Source organism: Myiozetetes cayanensis, unplaced genomic scaffold, assembly GCF_022539395.1.
Source record: "Myiozetetes cayanensis isolate MyiCay16 unplaced genomic scaffold, myiCay2020 scf877, whole genome shotgun sequence".
In the NCBI taxonomy this organism is placed as follows: Eukaryota; Metazoa; Chordata; class Aves; order Passeriformes; family Tyrannidae; genus Myiozetetes; species Myiozetetes cayanensis.
The window spans coordinates 1-18,546 of record NW_026088160.1 but is presented as its reverse complement, the minus strand read 5'-3'; the positions used below and the strand labels follow the sequence as shown (position 1 = coordinate 18,546).

General features: G+C 49.8%; 2 protein-coding genes across 2 annotated transcripts; one reads left to right on the top strand and one right to left on the bottom strand.

Moving 5' to 3' along the window:
- Nucleotides 1-7,429: 7,429 nt before the first annotated feature.
- LOC126652459 (olfactory receptor 14J1-like) lies at nt 7,430-8,371 on the top strand. The gene has a single exon (XM_050339213.1). It carries the CDS (start codon nt 7,430-7,432, stop codon nt 8,369-8,371), a length of 942 nt encoding a protein of 313 aa, XP_050195170.1.
- An 8,952-nt stretch (nt 8,372-17,323) lies between these two features.
- LOC126652458 (olfactory receptor 14J1-like) lies at nt 17,324-18,327 on the bottom strand. The gene has a single exon (XM_050339212.1). It carries the CDS (start codon nt 18,325-18,327, stop codon nt 17,674-17,676), a length of 654 nt encoding a protein of 217 aa, XP_050195169.1. The 3' UTR covers nt 17,324-17,673.
- Between the last annotated feature and the right edge of the window lie 219 nt (nt 18,328-18,546).

The following is an 18,546-nucleotide window of genomic DNA, read 5'->3' as shown; positions in this document are numbered from 1 at the left end:
CTTCACACTGTAGACGGGGACAAGGTCCCAGTGGTTCACATGAGAGGTATGTTAGGTAAAACAGTTTGGGTTAACCATGCCTCGAGCAAAGGCAAATCCATTCGTGGAGTTGTCTTTGCCCAAGGACCTGGTTGCACATGGTGGGTGATGCAAGAAGATGGAGAAACCCGGTGCATACCCCAAGGAGATATTATCTTAGGGTAAACAGGTCATAACTCTACCCATATTTGTATCTATATGTATTTGTGAATATGTACATAGTCTAGAATGATGTATGTATATGTGGAGTTAAAAAAGGTTCCATTTGATAGATGTATGGTGGCATGAGAAAAGGAAAAAAAAATTAGGGGTGGATAATGTCATAGTTCGTATTTTTTTTTTTTTAGCAAGGAATTTTCTTTCCTTTCCTCCTGCTGTGTGTGTGTGTGTGTTCTGTGATGAGCCATTTAGTTGAACAAAGGAATCGGCTCGAGATTGCCTTAATGAGGCGAGATTAGTTGCCTGTGACAACGAAGGGGGTGGAGGCTGGGGGAGGAGACTCTCTCGCTCTGCCGGGGTGAGAGGCTGCTGCGGGCTGCAGACACTGCCGGGCTCCTTTGTTTTTTTTCCTGTCGGAGGGGAGTTTCTGGCTGGTGCTCTTGGCTCACCTCTGGCTGACTGCAAGCCCTGCTTACAACGGACCCTAATCAGCTGAAGTTTGTGAGTTTTCTTCCATTGGGAGAACTTTCTGTTTATTGCTGTTGTTCCCCCCTTCCCCTCCCCGGTGTAGCCAAGGATCCAACAGCGCCACCTGGTGACGGGCACTGGACATTACAAGTTCTACTCCTTCAGTGATCCAACAACGTCACCTGGTGACTATAATAGGACACTACAAGTTTTTTACACCTTCAGTGACCCAACAGCGCCACCTGGTGAATGGTACAGGACATTACAAATTTTGCATCTCCAGTGACCCGACGGCGCCCCCTGCTGACTGTGGTTGGAACAGCACCAAAGGGTGCAAGAAATTGAACTATTTTCTTTTTTGCCGGTTTATCGGTTTTGTTCTTAAAGAGGATTATTGGTGGGTATAGGAGTATTACTTAGTTATTTTACTTGTTTTTTTTTTTTTCGTGTTCCTGTTAATACACACATACCTTTTAATAAAGGGCTGTTATTTTCCCTTTTCCATAATTTGTTTTTCCTTCAATCGGAGCCTCTTAATTTTGGATTTATAATTGTTTGGAAAGAGAAGTTTGGGTCTTTTCCTCCTAATTCATCCTCAGCAAAAGACCCTTGTCTCATTTAAACTGGGACACTCAGGATGATGGATTTGTCTCTAAACACACTGTAGGGCTCATTAAAATACAGAAAAACAAATTATTTTCCTTCCTTTAATTATCTTCATATCTTTCAACAACTAATCGGTGTTTATTTGTGCTTTTGCTAGGTAGGAAAATTTTAAAGTGTATGTCACAAAAAAAAAAAAATAATTTATGAAAGGGAGTGATTTACACGGATGCAAGAGGGCCAGGGGTACAAAGGATTTGGACACAAATATAAGGAGGCAAAAGAGATTAGTAGAACCTAATCACTGACCAATTAAACCATTATCAAGTGATTCAATAGGATTTGATACAATTTTAACAGTGACTGAATTATAGATTGACAATAACAACACGCACACCACACTCAGTTCACTCCCACACCCAGGCAGAGATGTGTGGACACATCAAGATCTGGGTGTGTAAAGGTCCCTCTCCAAAATTCTCATTTATGTCAGTGAAACACTCCCACACATCCCTTTGTGTTTCCCAACAGACAAGGTTCCAAGAGTCCCTGCAGGGTCACAATGACCCCTTTATTCCATGAATTTCCTTGGCTGCTGCATCAAAGGGATGGCTCAAATGTTATGAAGCATTGGAACAGAATGTCCAGGGAAGTGGTTGAGTCATAACAGAATCACAGAATTGTTAAGGGTAGAAAAGATCTCTGAGATCATGGAGTGCAACCATTAACCCAACACTGGCATCTTCACACTGAACCATGTCCCCAAGTGCCACAGCTCAGTGTTTTCTGAACACTTCCAGGGATGGTGACCCTAAGACCCCAGGTTTGAGGTATGAGCTCATCAAAGGGGTTTTCCTTTAAAAAAATATATAAGGCACCAAAAACATCCACCCTCCAGATATTTGAAAATGGACTTCAGTTCTTTAAGTACCTTGAGGGAGCACAGTGGAAAAGATGCAACACACTTTTGACCTCTCACAGGTAAACTTTAGAAAAGAAAGGAGCTTGCCAAAAGATGAAAGGGCAACTTTGCACCAGGACAGAGCATTCCCCAAAGCATTGACTGAGCAGAGACCAACCCAGACAAGTCAGCAAAAACCCAACCCATCCAGTTTTAATTTTTTTCCTAAAAAGTTATGAGAGATTGAGAGAATAAGAAGAAGTAAGGAAAGAGAGAGAAGTGCAGCTCCCACCCGCAGTCTGGTGCCAGTGCAGCTTCCCCGTGCCCAGATGGAGGGTCCGACCACGCGATGGCCGCACGGGGCTCCTTTGATTTGCTCTGCCCCCTGTGCCCACCCCCCAGGGGGGACTTGTGGCCCACTGGCCACTCTGGGGCTGCAGGAGGGTGAGGGGCAGAGCTGCTGGTGTGCTGGAGCCAGTATGGGGCTGGGTTAGGGGCTCCAGGCTGTGGGATTGGGGCAGTGCTCCCGGGCTGCTTTGGACTGACAGCAGCTCCAGGGCTACCCAAGGAGGCTCCAAGGGCTGGGCAATGGAACAGGGAACCACCTCACCTTTGGCAAATTCCACCTGTCCCTTGCCCACCCACACACACACTGCAGTTGTCCTTAGTCAAGAATTATCCCAATAAGGCAGTGTCTCACAGGTTCCTGTATTCCATGAGGTTCCACAGTGTCACAGTGGTCCCTTATGCTCCATAGGCCCTGCACTGTCACCATGGTCCCTTGATTCCAGAAGATTCCCATATGTCACAGTGGTCCTGAGGATTCCATGAGGTTCTGTGGTGTCTCAATTGCACAGTGATTCCATCAGAGCCAGAGTGTCCCAGCACTCCTTTGAATCCATGAGGCCCTGCAGTGTCACAATGGCCCTTGGTGCTGTGAGGTTGCCCAGGGTCACAATGGCCCCTTTGTCCCCCTATGGCCCTGCAGGGTCACAGTGTCACAGTGTCACAATGTCACAATGCCCCCTTGATTCCAGGAGGTTCAGCACCTTCCCGGGACTCCTTTGGTTCTGTGACACCCTGGAGTGTCATCAACGCCCCTGGATTCTGTGAGCTGCCCAAGTGTCCAAGGGCCTTTGGCTCCATAAGGCCTTGCACTGTGACAATGGCCCTTGGATTCCAGGAGGTTCCAAAGTGTCACAATGGTCCTGATACTAAAAGAGAGCAGAAACAAATACCTCCACCCCAATTTGTAAGTATTAGGAAGCAGGAATTGTTCTTTATTCAGCACTGGATGTTTATAGGGAAGCTCCTGTAAACCAAAATAGCCAAATGAAAGATGAATAGGGCTTCCTTTTTCCACAGTCTGGTTACATATTCATTAGATGTGCAGGTTTGCTTTATACATATTCATTACTTTGCTTCACATAGTCAAACCCCTGGAGGTCCTTCTGTGGTCCTTCCAGGCTTCATCTGTTGCCTTGCCCTCAGTTCTTGAGCAGGCCCATCGTCATCCTGTTCCACCACCAAAAACTGTTATGTTTGTTCTTCCCCTTATCTGGGGACACAGAGCTTATTTACATCCTCTTTGTTTGAGTTACATCCCTGATCTAAATGTCCAGGACTTCTTGAAGAGTACTTTGTTCCATATTTGGGCATTCTGAGCTTCTTCATCCATTTCTCTCTTTTTTCTCACACCAGTTCCTCACAAACCACTGTGATCCCACCATTTCCCTTCCTTTGGTTCTTCCCCAGAAAAGCCATGAAAGGTCTTGCACAGTCCACAAATGTGATTTCTTGTTGCCCATCATAAGGCTCAGACCCCAAACACAATCCCCCATCTTCAACTGTCAAGGTCATCCTGGCAGGCTCTGCCATTGACCCGTTTGGTGAAACTCTCACACAGAGATGTTGCAACTTTATTTGAATTGATTTTTTACCTTTTTCCAATGGCTTCCCCAAAAACATGGCAATTCATGTCTCAGCAATACAAATTCTTTGGAGAAAAAGTTTGGGATATTGAATTCTTTGAGTTTGGCTTGGAAGGGAGATAAAAGCTCATGTGGTCCAAGCCCCTGGACATGGAGAGTGACATCTTCAATAATTCAGGCTGCCCAAAGTTCCTGACCCTGGACAAATCCAGGGATGGGACATCCTCTTCTGCTGCAGTTCTTGTCAGCCCCATTGGAAAGTATTTCTTCATTTTATCCAATATAAAGCTCCCCTATTTGCAGTTTAAAACCATTGCTCCGTGTTCTGCCACTACAGGCCACAGTAAAACATATCCCTGTGACTATCTTAGACTATGAACACCATGTGTTCATCTGCAGACACCTTGGAGAGTGCTCAGAGATGTCCCAGGAAGGCCTTTGGAGGTCTCAAACATATGACCACTCTACAGGGGCAAAGGAGTCATGGGTTCAGTGGTGTGCAGACAGAGGACAGCAGAGAAGAACCCTGGGAGTGCTTGCAGTGTCACTTCAGAGAGAGTGGATGTTTTGTAATAGCAGAAAAATGCAGGAGAAAATAAAAATTAATGCCAAGTGCAGCTGAAGAGGTCGAGGCTGGGAAGAGTAGAAAAGAATTTCACTCTGAGGGCAGTGCTGTGGTGCAAAACATCACTCGGGAAGAGTCTGGTTGAGCCCAAGGCTTGGTGTGTGCAGGAAGAGCCAGGGAGGACGCAGAAATGTCAGTGCAGGAAGGGGCCAGCCAGGTGGGGCAGCCGGGGGGATGATGACAGCCTGCAGGGAAAGGGGTAGGGCATGGACACCCTAGGACAGCCTGGGCTGCACAGGAGAGAGGCCTGCACAGAAACTGAAAGGCCCTGACACAGCCACCTTCTGCAGGCCTTTGGCCATGGCTGCTGGCTGTGCCCCTGAGGCCAGGAGGAGACAAGTGGCCCTTGCAGCCCTGGGGCCTCCTGGCCTCCTTGTCCCTGCTCAGCAGCCTGGCAGGTGCCACCCCATCATCCTGCCCTTGGCACTGCACATCCCACATCCCAGTGCCCCAGGAAGAGCCCTGAGCAATGAGGCAGGGACAGGATCTGCCTTCCCAAGGGCTGGGGGTCAGGCCTTGGTCCTTTGCATAAGGAAAACAAATCAGTGTTTCTTCAGCATCAGAGCCACCTTTGCCTTGCTTGTCCATCCTTGTCATCCCTGTCTGCACTTTTCTGCTCTAACTGGAACTCTGAGGATGACTTTCTCAGCTGTGTCCCTCAGTGGGACCCATTAACACTACAAGAAACTTTAGAGTTTGAATCTGACTTTGAATTCTTGAGAGGTTTCCTCAACTTCCTCTCAGGGACTGATGTTCAGGGACTCATCCCCAAAGCCCCCGAGGGTGATGAAATGCCTGGGGCTGTTGCTGTGCTGCTGAGCTGGGCCGGGCTCCTGGCGCACAGGGAGCTCCTGGCAACCAAGAACAGCTTCAAAGACACAGCTCTGCCCAGGAGCAGCTCCTCTGCACAGCCCAGCAGGGCTGAGGGCACTGCCTGCAGCACCCAGGGCACAGGAGAGAAGGCACAGAGAGATGAGAGGCAGCCTGGGCTGGGAGGGGACTGAGCTCTCACTATGGGAGAAACCTTCCCAGGATTTGAATGAAGAATTCTCTGGCTGGAGGACACTGAAATTTCCCTTCCTGCAGGGATCTTCTAAAGCTGCCACATCCCACAGCTTGTAGGATCTTTCAGAAGGACTCTCCCAGTCCCTGCAGGGCAGAGGAAGTGGCCCTATGGCAGAACAGGGCAGGAGCTGCAGGCAGCAAGGGCAGCCAGGAGAAGGGAGCAGGAGGTGAAAGGGATCCTGGGCTGGGAGGACAGGGCAGAGCTGCTCAGGGGAGGAACCTTGGCAGCCCTTTGGCACGGGCAGGCTGTGGCTGCAGAGCAGTGCAGGGGAGTTGCTGCAAGTGGCTCTTGCAGCTGCCAAATGCCAGCCCTGGCAGGAGCTGTCAGGATGGCTGTGCTGGATTTGCTGGGGGGCAGCAGGAGAAGCTGCTGCAGAGCAGGATTTGCTGCTGCCCCATCAGAGGCCCAGAGCAAGAAGGTTCCCTGTGCCAGGGCTGGCTGTGGGGTGGGAAGGTGGGGGTGCAGCCAGGGGTGCCCAGGGCTGTGGGGCAGAGCAGGGTCCTGCCCCCCAGGGCTGTGTGTGCTGGGGCAGGGACTCTGCTGCCTGCCAGGGGCAGCTCTCAGCCCGGCCAAGGAGCTGCCACGGGGCTGGGGGAGAAGGGCTGTGGGCAAGGAGCAGTTACTGGTAGGGCAGAGCAGGGCAGAGTCCTTCTGATCTCCAAAGTGTGCTGCAGGGATGGGGGCTGGTCACAGCTCCAGATCAAAGCAGGAAATTTCCCAAAAGGTATTTGCAAGAGGCACAGACCCACAGGGGGTACCTTGAAGAGAATGAACCAGTTCTTTCAGTGTTACACTCTGGGTTGTCTGGGTGCTCACTTTGACAGAGAAATTAATCTCTGAGCAGAGGAAGAGACACTGAAACTTGAACTCTGTTAGATTAGAAGGAATTGAACCTGAGAGTATCAGACATCAAAACTGCCTTAGAGACAGCATCAGTGTCACATTTCCATCCTCCTCAGGGCTGCTCTGACTTTTCCATCAAAGCCTGTCCAGGCAGAGCTGCCCCTGGGCAGTGCCCTGTGCTGCTGGGAGGGCTCTGCAGGGCAGAGCTGAGCCCCGAGGGCTGGGATGGGCTCTGGTAGCACTGCCAGGGCCCAGCCCTGGGTCAAGGGAAGCAGCTGCTGGCAGGGACAGCTCCAGGCAGCAGACCCTTGGGTAGGCAGTGGGGGGCAAGTGCCCCCAAGGTCTGGGGGAGGGGGCGTTCAGGGAGCTCTGGGGGCCCTTCCCTGCAGCTCTGCTGGGCACTGTGTGCTGGGCCATAGAAATGAGGATTCCTGCACTGGAAAAGAACCTTCCTCAGGTGTGATGCTAAAAATAAAAAAGACAAGTACAATTATTCTCAGGAGAGACTAGCTTCTGCTCTGCATCCCCAGCTCTTCTGCGTCATGGGGGAAGAGAGGGAACTTTTGTATTTAAGGTCTGTAACATATGACATTCTCTGTGTGTGTGTGTGAGAGCTCTACCAAAATAGTTCCATGTTGCACTGCAGCAGAGCAGAACTGACTCCTTGGTGTGCATTTGGTGATATTTGACACATCCATTTCCTTTCGAAATGGAGTTGCTTTTTCCCAGAGGATTGTCCTAACTGTTTCCTCTCTTTTCCTTTTCTGAACAGATCATGTGGTAAGAATTATCAGATGCCCAACAGCAGCTCCATGGCCCAGTTCCTGCTCCTGGCATTGGCAGACAGGCGGGAGCTGCAGCTGCTGCACTTCTGGCTCTTCCTGGGCATCTCCCTGGCTGCCCTCCTGGGCAACAGCCTCATCCTCAGCACCGTAGCCTGCGATCAGCACCTGCACAGCCCCATGTACTTCTTCCTGCTGCACCTCTCCCTCACAGACCTGGGCTGCATCTGCACCACTGTGCCCAAAGCCATGCACAACTCCCTCTGGGGCACCACAACCATCTCCTACACAGGATGTGCTGCACAGGCATTTTTCTTTCTATTCTTCATCTCAGTAGAGTTTTATCTCCTCACTGTCATGTGCTACGACCGCTACGTTGCCATCTGCAAACCCCTGCACTATGGGACCATACTGGGCAGCAGAGCTTGTGCCCACATGGCAGCAGCTGCCTGGGCCTCTGGGTTTCTCAATGCTCTGCTGCACACAGCCAATACATTTTCCCTGCCCCTGTGCCAGGGCAATGCCCTGGGCCAGTTCTTCTGTGAAATCCCACACATCCTCAAGCTCTCCTGCTCACACTCAGGCTACCTCAGGGAGATTTGGTTTATGGTCTTTACTGCCAGTTTATCATTTGGTTGTTCTGTTTTCATGGTTTTCTCCTATGTGCAGATCTTCAGGGCTGTGCTGAGGATCCCCTCTGATCAGGGACGGCACAAAGCCTTTTCCACGTGCCTCCCTCACCTGGCCGTGGTCTCCCTGTTTATCAGCACTGCCACATTTACCCACCTGAAGCCCCCCTCCATCTCCTCCCCATCCCTGGATCTGGTGGTGTCAGTTCTGTACTCGGTGGTGCCTCCAGCCCTGAACCCCTTCATCTACAGCCTGAGGAACCAGGATCTCAGGGATGCCATAAGGAAAATGATGACTGGATGCTTTTCAAGAGCAAGAAATTGACTGCTTTCCAGTGTGTAACATTGACAATGGGACTCCCTAATGGCCCAGCCTTCCTGCTCAGTTTTTTCCTGGAGGTCATCAGGTTCTTGCAATAATTTCCTTCTCAATGAAATATTATTATGTATCTGCCTCATAATTTAGCATCTACCCATTGAATTTGAGTCAGAGATGTATAAATTATGAATTGTCTTCTCTGCGTATTTAAACAAAATAAAGGACCCTACAGTGCCTTCTTTGTCCAAGACCCTTCTTCTTAGCTGTTCATAAAGCACAGCACACTGCAGGACAGGGGGGATTTGCAAAGGGCAAGGGGACAAGAATCCCAGCACAGCAGCACTGCCAGGGAGCAGCAGAGCTTGGGCTTTGCAGAGCTGCTCTTTCCACTTCCACACTGTCCTTCTGAGCCCCTTTCTGGCTGGAAGGCCTGAGTGCTCTCTGGGCACAGTCCTGGGGGTGAGAGGCCTTTGAGCACAGGCAGGGACAGGCACTGGGAACTTGTGAAGCAGAGCTGACCTCCCTGACAGCATCTACAGGATGCTGTGGGATCTTCCGAGGGCACTGCATGGACTGGGTCACTTCTTCTGTGTCCTTGCTGCAGGGCTGGAACTCTCCTGCAGTGACACCAGGACACTCCTGCTTTTTGCATTCCCAGTCTGATTTGGAAATCCAGTCTTCCCCTGCTGTTCCCAGGGACATGCTGGGAGTGCTTCAGAACTGCCATCCTGGGGCAGCTCCTGCCCAGCGTGGGCAGGCACAAGGTCTCTCCCCCTGCTCCTCTCCCCTCAGCAGTGCCACTGTTTGCTGCAGCCTCCTCCTCCTTGCCCAACACAGCCCTCCTGGCAGAGTTGGACGCAGCCCTTGTTCTACCCCCTGCTCATGGCCCTGACCAAGCCCCTCAGCTACAGCCTGATGGCCAGAAACCTTCAGGGCAGGGAGAGACCATTGGAGTGGTGGGTCTGTAGGGAGAAATCACTGCTGCCTCCCTTCTGAATCACCCTCAGGACCTGGACAAGCCTGTATTTGGTTTTGTTTCCATGAGGCCCTGCAGTGTCAAAGTGTCCCCTTGATTGCAGGAGGCTGCTCAGTGTCCCCGGGTTCCTTTGGCTCCAGAATGCCCTGGAGTGTCACAGTGGTCCCTTGAGTCCATGAGGTGTCCTTGGTGTCACAATGACCCCTTGATTCTGTGGGGTTCCCCAGTGTCCCAAGGTCCATTTGGCTCCAAAAAGGCGCTTTAGTGTCACAGTAGCCCCTTCCTTTCATGAGGTTCCACTGTGTCCCCGGGTTTCTTTGTTTCCAGGAGGCACCACAGTGACACAAGGGCTCCCTGGTTCCCTGCAGTGCCACAATTGCCCCTTGATTCCATGAGGTTGCACAGGGTCACCACAAAGCTGAGCCCACCCAGATGAAAGTTTGGGGGAGATAAGGAGGAACTGGGACAAAAAGGAACTGGATATTTGGAGAAGGAAAGAGGGTCTTGGCCACCAGAGAGAAAAGATTTTGATAAGGTAAAAACAGTTTCAGGTAATGCTGAGGGTGCTAAAACACTGACTGTGCAAACATTCCTTATGGACCTTTACCCTCTTTGTAACCTAAAGCCCCACTGCTCCCCAAAATTCCCATTGAAGGAAATCCACTGTTCTAATTCCCTGCAAGAAAATCCCAAATGCAGAACTCCAGACTCTTATTTGTACTCCAATGCCCACCCCAATTCCAATCCTGTAATACCAGTGTGAAAAGCCAAGCTTTAATCTTGATCCAGCCCAAAAAACTTATCCCCTAATCATGACCCAGACTCTACCAGCAGAACAACAAACCTGCCAAAGTTCTGCCCAATCCCCACCCTGAGCTCCAAAAAGCCCAAGCCCTGACCATGAAGCACCCCCACAGCCCTTGGGAGCAGGGCAAGGACCTGCAGGGCCCAGAGCAGCCCCAAGGGGTTGGCAGAGCAATGGGAGGTGACCTGGATCTGCTCAGCTCTGCTGGGGGTCCCTGCAGAAGGGCCTGGGCTCTGTCAGGGATGTCCTGGGGCACAGGGGCTCAGCATCCAAGCCAAGAAGGCCAAGTGCACATGGCAGCAGCCAGAGCTGGGGGACAGCAGAGCCATCAGGGAGGGCCCAGAAATGCTGCTGGGAGGGGGGTGGGAAAGCAGGAGGGGTGTGTGCAGCCTGCAAGGCCAGAGGAGCAGCAGGGCCAGGGGAGCACAGCCTGCAGCAGAGATGGCCAAGGGCTCTGGCAGGGCTGCAAGGCCCAAAGGCACCCAGGCCTTTGTGCCCTTGGCTCTGGCAGCTGCCTCTGCCCCTCAGGCCACCACAAGCAACTTTCCTTTGTCTGCCTGCACTCCTGGCCTGCAAGGATCTGCTCGAAGGAGTCCCTGGGGAGGTTTTGTCAGTGCCTGCCCTCAGTGGGGCCCAGCAATGCTTCAAGGGACTGGGAGTTTGGCTTCTGACTTCTTGAGCAGCTTCTTCAATCTTCTCTCAGTACTTCAGGATAATGGACTTTTCTACCTTGAGGGAGCACAGTGGAAAAGATGCAACACACTTTTGACCTCTCAGAAGGTCAAAAAACACATTTTTACTGGTAAACTTTAGAAAAGAAGGCAAAAGTTGAAAGGGTAACATTCCACCAGAACAGAGCATTCCCCAAAGCATTGACTGAGCACAGGCTAACCCAGACAAGTCAGCAAAAACCCAACCCATCCAGTTTTAAGTTTCCTAAAATATTATGAGAGATTGAGAGAATAAGAAGAAGTAAGGAAAGAGAGAGAAGTGCAGCTCCCACCCGCAGTCTGGTGCCAGTGCAGCTTCCCTGTGCCCAGATGGAGGGTCCGACCACGCGATGGCCGCACGGGGCTCCTTTGATTTACTCTGCCCCCTGTGCCCACCCCCCAGGGGTGTACCAGGTTTGCAAGGATACATGTCCGGAATAAGGACAAGTACAACAGTCATTCAAACATTAAAAAATATCTTTTATTGCAGTGAGAGTTAAAAAAAGAAACTATCAGCAAAGAGAAACAAAAGTTAAAAAGAATACAAAAAACCCTACTTTATCTATCGACATTCATACAATACTATGAAGAGCCTCTGTTAAAGTATTTGTTAGTACAAGGGGAATTAAAGCGATACAATATTAGCTAGTAAAAAGGGAATTAAAGGAATACAAGAAAAAGGATATTAAGTGTTTTTTCCCCATTGCTTCCTATCAATAAACTGTGCTCACCTGCACAGACAGGCCAGGGCTACCAGGATCTGCAGGGGCTGGTCAGCACTCATGCTTAACAGGCATCCTCATAGAGCAGCACAGTGTGGATGGAAGGATGAGCACCGCTCAACCCAGCAGTGCTGACACCCCATTCCATCAGCTCTACATTACACTACGTAGGGCCAGGACGGAGCACAAGGTGGTGCTTGAGTGGCAGCCAAACAGTGCCCGTTCATCACCTCATGGCAACAGTCTGGGCGTGCCCCACTGTAGGGCAAGGGGCCAACGATCCCTGCCCACATCATCTTCCTCTCTCCATCACCTTCCTCACCCCTATGTAGGACCTCTACCATTGTGTTTCAAGGGGATTTGTATCTATTTTGCAGAATGTAACCAAGCCAAGGAGGAACTCAGCTATGATAATAAGAGATATCCAGTTGACTTTGCTAAAAGTACAATGGGCCTTACAGTCAACTAGTGCAATAAAGTTACACTGTACAATACTCTGGCTGGTTTCACATACAAATACAATAACCTTCTCACCCCTCTATGCTCCACTGATCATCTAAATCAAAAGTACCCCCTTACAGAAGGGTATTATTTGTGGGTATAGGAGTATTGTTTGGTTGTTTTATTTGTTTTCTTTCATTGTTTCTGCCAATACACACATACCTTTTAATAAAGGGCTGTTATTTTTCCTTTTCCATAATTTTTTTCCCCTCAATCTAAGCCTCTTAATTTCAGATTTATAATTGCTTAGAGGGAAGAGTTTGGGTCTTTTCTCATAACTCATCCTCAGCAAAACATCTGTGTCTCATTTAAACTGGGACACCCAGTTATATATAGACCCTCAGATTAATAAAGTTTTTTCTCTACCCAGTTGCACTCAATCCTTAGGTAAATAAAGTTATTGTTTAATAAAGTTTTTGTTTTTACCCAGTTGCACTAAAACAATTAGGAAAATAAAGTTTAAGATGCTTACCAAGTCACCCCCAAGACCCTAAAAGAAAGTCTTAAGCAAATACTGGCTGCAATTTGCAGACCCATAAAGGTAATGCAGTTAATAAAGTTACTTTGTTAAATGAGAAATGTTATACTAAAAAATTATCAACTAAAAAGTTTCAGAATTGCACTGTTCTGCATCTTGTTGTAATAAAAAGGGGGAGATGAAGTGTTTGGGGTTTCAGAAGTGCCAGCAGAGTATTCTGGGAAACGAAGTCTGCGGGACCCCGGTGCACATGAGCAGTGAAGACCCTTGGCAGGATTGGTTGAGAGGGTTACCTGTTGGGACGTGTTACAATTCAAAACTGCTACTGCAGCCTTTGTTCTCTCTCAATAAAGCATTCTGTTATACACCATATTGGTGTCTCTTGGTCCATGCAGACTCTTTATTTATTATATTATTAATATTACAACAGTTCTTTCCACATCTCAGCTTTGGGAAAGGTTGGGGAAGGTTGGGAAAGGCGTTAACAGGGTGGTTTTGCCTGAGGTGTTAAACATGAGAGCGGGTCTATCTTCACAATTCCCAAGAGAAGAGACGGTAGAAAGCTGCCCTGCAGGTTGTATTTGAAGAAAAAGGAAAAGAGACCGAGGGGAAGGGGTTTCTTTCCTGGAGGGCAGGGCTGTCGTTCACTTGCAGGAGCTCCATGCTGGAATTGTCAGTCCGACTGCCAAATTTGAATGTGGACAAAGATTCCTGCCAGACAAAAGGTGCCAGGCCAGAAAGCTCTTGCAATCCATGCAGTGCCCATAGTGGCCCAACAACTGCACATGAGAGACATAAGGGCCTTCTTTCCTAGGGGAAGGGCAGTCATTCTCTTGCAGGAGCCTGCGCTGTAATTGCCAGTCCAACTCCAAACATTGAATACGGACAAAGATTCCTTCCAGACAAAAGGTGCCAGAACAGAACACTCTTGCTGCCCATGGAGTGTCAAGAGTGGCCCTCCAACTGCAGCATGAGAGACCAGGGGAAGGGCTTTCTTTCCTGAGTGGAAGTGCTGTTGTTTGCTTGTCAGAGCACTGCACTGAACTTGCCAGTGAGACTCCCAAAACGGAATATGGTCAAATATTCCTCCCAGAAAAAAAGGTGGCAGGACAGAAAGCTCTTGCTACCTATGGAGTGCCAGGGTGGCCCACCAACTGCACCTGAAACCCGAAGGTTTTAGCCTTTCTTTCCTGGGGGAAAGGCCGTGACATCACAAAGGGGCAATGGCAGATGGGGGGGCTGCACTTTGACATTCTGTGACGTTGGTTCTTTAGTTTCTAGGGGCTATTCCAGAATGGAGAAAATGGGCTGTGACATCACAAAGGGGCCCATGGCACATAGATTGGGCTGCACTCTGGGGTGTGAGGCATTGGTTTTTTGGTTGCCAGGGGCTGTTCTGGAATGGAGAGGACAGGCTGTGACATCACAAAGGGGCCCATGGCACACAGGTGGGGCTTCACTTTGGGGTTGTAGGGTGTTGGTTCTTTGGTTGCCAAGGGCTATTCCAGAATGGAGAGGATGGGCTGTGACATCACAAAGGGGCCTCAAGCACATGGGTTGGTGTAGTGGGTTGACCCTGGCTGGATTTCAAACACCCACTAGAAGCCACTACCTCCCCCTCCCTCTGCAATTCCACAGAGATGAGAAAGAAACCAACTGAGGATTCCTGAGTAGAGATAAGGGTTAGGAGAAAGTTGATTACTAATGGGCAAAAAAGACTCAAAGTAGGGATAGCACTTAAATTTATTCCTAACAGGATAAAAGCCAAAGAGTGAGAAATAAAAGAGTTTTAAAAACACCTTCCCCCCACCCCTCCTTCCTTCTCAGCTCTCCCTCCTCCTCCTCAGCAGTGCAATGGGGACAGGGAAAGGGATTGCCGTCAGGTGTTGTTTGAGTCCATCCCTCGGGCAGCAGCTCTTCCCATTCTGCTGTCCTGTGGGTTACTCTTTCCTGGGCTGCAGGGGGGTCTCTGCACCCCGATGCTCCTCCATGGTCTGCAGGGGGACACCTGCGTTACTTTGGTCTCCACCAGGGGCTACAGGGGGGCCACAGCTCTGAGTCTTTCCCCTGTTCCCATGGTGGTCCCATCCAAGGGAGACAGTCCTGGATGGACCTCTCCAACATGCGTCCATCCCTCGGGCAGCAGCTCCTCCCAATCTTCTGTCCCGTGGGTCCCTCCTCCATGGGGTCAGTCCTTCAGGGATGAGCTGAACCGGCGTGGGTCCCCCACAGGGGCCACGAGTCCTGCCTAGGAAAAACCTGCTCCAGCCTGGGTTTCCCTCTCCATGGGCTGAAGGTCCCTGCCAGGACCTGCTCCATCCTGGGCCTGCCCCGGGGTCACAGCCTCCTTCCTGCATCCCCCTGCTCCAGCGTGGGCGCCTCCAGGGGCTGCAGGGGGGTCTCTGCACCCCGATGCTCCCCCATGGGCTGCAGGGGCCTCAGCTCTGAGTCCTTCCCCTGCTCCTGTGGGGTCCCTCCTGCCCCTCCTTCTGCACTGACCTTGGTGTCTGTGTTATTATCCCACATTCTCACTCTGCTCTTCCCAGGATGGAATTTTTTCTGTGCAACTCTCCTCCCTTCTGAAATATGTTATCCCACAGGTGTTACTGTCACTCCTAAGTGGCTCAGCCTTGGCCAGTGGCAGGAACTCCATCCTGGAGCATCTGGCATTGGTTCCATGGCACAGGGGAAGCTTCTGGCAGATTCTAACAGAAGTCACCCCTGGAGCCCCCCCACTACCAAAACCCAGCCACAGAAACCCCCTGTCTCGTGCAGCTCTTTCTCCAAGCCAAGCAGGTGGGATTTGGGGCCAAGGAGCTGAAACCTGCAGGTCCAGCCTTTAGTGGAGGAAGCTCAGATTTGCCCAAGGCTGCTTTGAGTCCCAGGGTTGGATGAGGGAATGTTGGGGTGGGGATGGGGATAAAGTCTGATGGATTGTCAGACATAAAAGGTCTTGATTTTGGTATTTAGTCAGACTGAATTAAGAGAAGCTTGGGATCAATATCGACTGGGAATTGCTGGTACCAATGTAAAAACAGGAAAAAAGAAAGCAGGTCACAAAAAGACATCTTTATTTGTGGTTTTATTAATACAATATATTCACTTTGAATACCACTCTTCACTCTAGAACTTCATCTCCCTCTCCCTTCAGGTGTTTCCAGCTCTCCTGTATGAATGGCCATGTCTCAGGACATCCCTTCAGTAGACTTGCTGGATGTGTGTCTTTCCCGTTGCTCCCTGGTTTCCTCCTCCAGTTGCTCTGGTCATTCCATGCCTCTCAATTGACTGGTTTCATGCTTTGAGCATCAGGAAGCTGCCAATCTTTCAGAAGTTTAAACAGCACATTAGTCAATACTTTACTTGTGTTTATATCTATCATAGAACAACTTTTTCTTATGTCTGTGTCTAAACCTCTTCCTATATGGAAATCCCTTGTGAATAGGTGACACTTCAGATGCTGCTGGGACATGGCACAGAGCTCAGGGAAGGGTATTGATGTTTATTAGGATGTATCATCCTTACATTTTTTTTATATTGGCCATGAATAGAAACTTTCTGTGGCTCTAAGTCTCACCAGTTCCAGCAAAGAACACAAACCTGATGTGTTTGGTTCTCACTCCAGTGGCTCTTGGAGCTCCCTCTGTACCCAGAGCCCAGAGCTCCCTTGTCCCACCAAGTCCTGGGAAATGGAGGGATTCAGGACACAGGACAGGCTGTGGGGACCAGTTGCAGGCCATGGCCAGGGATTTGGGGTGGTTGTGAGCCCAGGGCAGGACCCAGCACTTGGCCTTGTTGACCCTCCTCCAAGTGTCCTGGGCCCATCGATGCAGTCTGTCCAGATCCCTCTGCAGAGCCTTCCTGCCCTCCAGCTCATCAACACTCCCACCCAGCTTGGTGTCACCTGTGAACTGACTGAGGCTGCCCTGATCCCCTTGTGCAGATCATTGACAAAGATATTGAACTGCCCTGAGCCCAGTGCTGAGCCCTCCATTCCCCACCACTTCTTGGGCCTGCCCGTCCACACAGATGTTTACCCAGTGAACAGATGCTGCAGGATGTGTTTGATCAAGGTCCTGTAAGCCCAGAATATTGGGATGAGTGCAGATTTAGCTCTGGACAGCACAGAAATTCATTCACTTTCTCCCTTTTCCTCCCTCTGTGGAGCGAGGGAGCTTGTAACTTCAGTGTGTGACTCGCTGTGTGCAAAGGGCAAATATGGACAGAATCCGGGACAGGGAGTGTTTGGGGGATCTTGGGATCTGGGCTTGACACAGAAGGTGTTTGCCATTGGTCTCAGACTACCTACTGTGCAAAGTGGACTTCAGTAGAGCTTAATATGGACTTAATATACAGCAGAGGATTAAGGGATTTTTTATTCAGCTGTGCCTTCTTCTGGTTTTGTATCCTGGCAATAAGTGAACATCCCTCTGTGTCTCGTGCAGCTCTTTCTCCAAGCCAAGCAGGTGGGAGTTGGTGCCAAGGAGCTGAAACCTGCAGGTCCAGCCTTTAGTGGAGGAAGCTCAGATTTGCCCAAGGCTGCTTTGGGTCCCAAAGGTTGGATGAGGGAATGGTGGGGTGGGGATAGGGATAAAGTCTGATGGATTGTCAGACATAAAGAGTCCTGATTTTCTTATCTATTCAGACTGAATTAAGAGGTGCTTGGGATCAATATCGACTGGGGATTGCTGATATCAATGTAAACCCAGGAAAAAAGTAAACAGGACATCTTTATTTGTGGTTTTATTAATACAATATATTCACTTTGAATGCACTTCTGAGAACTGAATAATTAACCACAAATGAATTGAAGACTTAGAAGTAAATTATTCCCAGGGGCTTGTCTGGTTACGATGTCATCACTGAGCAGAGAGTGTGGAGGAATGAGCAGACAAAGTAAACCATCCCTGAGGTAGGATGTTTGACAAAGAAGTTGTTGCAGGAATTTTTATTTTGTTTAAATGCACATAGAGAATGATTCCTCATTTACACAATTGTGGGTAAAAACAAAAAGAGAGAGTATTAATTAGGTATGGGATGAAGAATAAAATTTCTGTGTTAACAACATTAAAAGAGGAAAAAATACAGGAAAACCCACCACAGACACTCAAAAAAACCTTTAGAAAGCCAACTGGGCCAGTGAAGGGTTACACAGTGCATGTTCTGCAGAAGAAAAGAAACAGGTTATTGTTCCTGAAAAGCATCCAGTCATCATTTTCCTTATGGCATCCCTGAGCTCCTGGTTCCTCAGGCTGTAGATGAGGGGGTTCAGGGCTGGAGGCATCAACGAGTACAGAACTGACAGGCCCAGATCCAGGGATGGGGAGGCGATGGAGGGGGGCTTCAGATAGGTCAATGCTGCAGTGCTAAAAAACAGAGAGACCACAGCCAGGTGAGGGAGGCACATGGAAAAGGCTTTGTGCCATCCCTGCTGAGAAGGGATCCTCAGCACAGCCCTGAAGATCTCAACGTAGGAGAAAACAATGAAAATGAAACAACCAAACCCTAAACAGGCACTAACCCCAAAAAGTCTCAGTTCTCTGATGCTGGAGTGTGAGCAGGAGAGCTTGAGGATGTGTGGGATTTCACAGAAGAACTGGCCCAGGGCATTGCCCTGGCACAGGGGCAGACAAAATGTATTGGCTGTGTGCAGCAGAGCATTGAGAAACCCAGAGGCCCAGGCAGCTGCTGCCATGTGGGCACAAGCTCTGCTGCCCAGGAGGGTCCCGTAATGCAGGGGTTTGCAGATGGCAACGTAGCGGTCATAACACATGATGGTCAGGAGAGAAAACTCTGCTGACATGAAAAACGTAAAGAAAAGAGCTGTGCAGCACATCCTGTGTAGGAGATGGTTGTGGTGCCCCAGAGGGAGTTGTGCATGGCTTTGGGCACAGTGGTGCAGATGCAGCCCAGGTCTGTGAGGGAGAGGTGCAGCAGGAAGAAGTCCCTGGGGGTGTGCAGGTGCTGGTTGCAGGCTACGGCGCTGAGGATG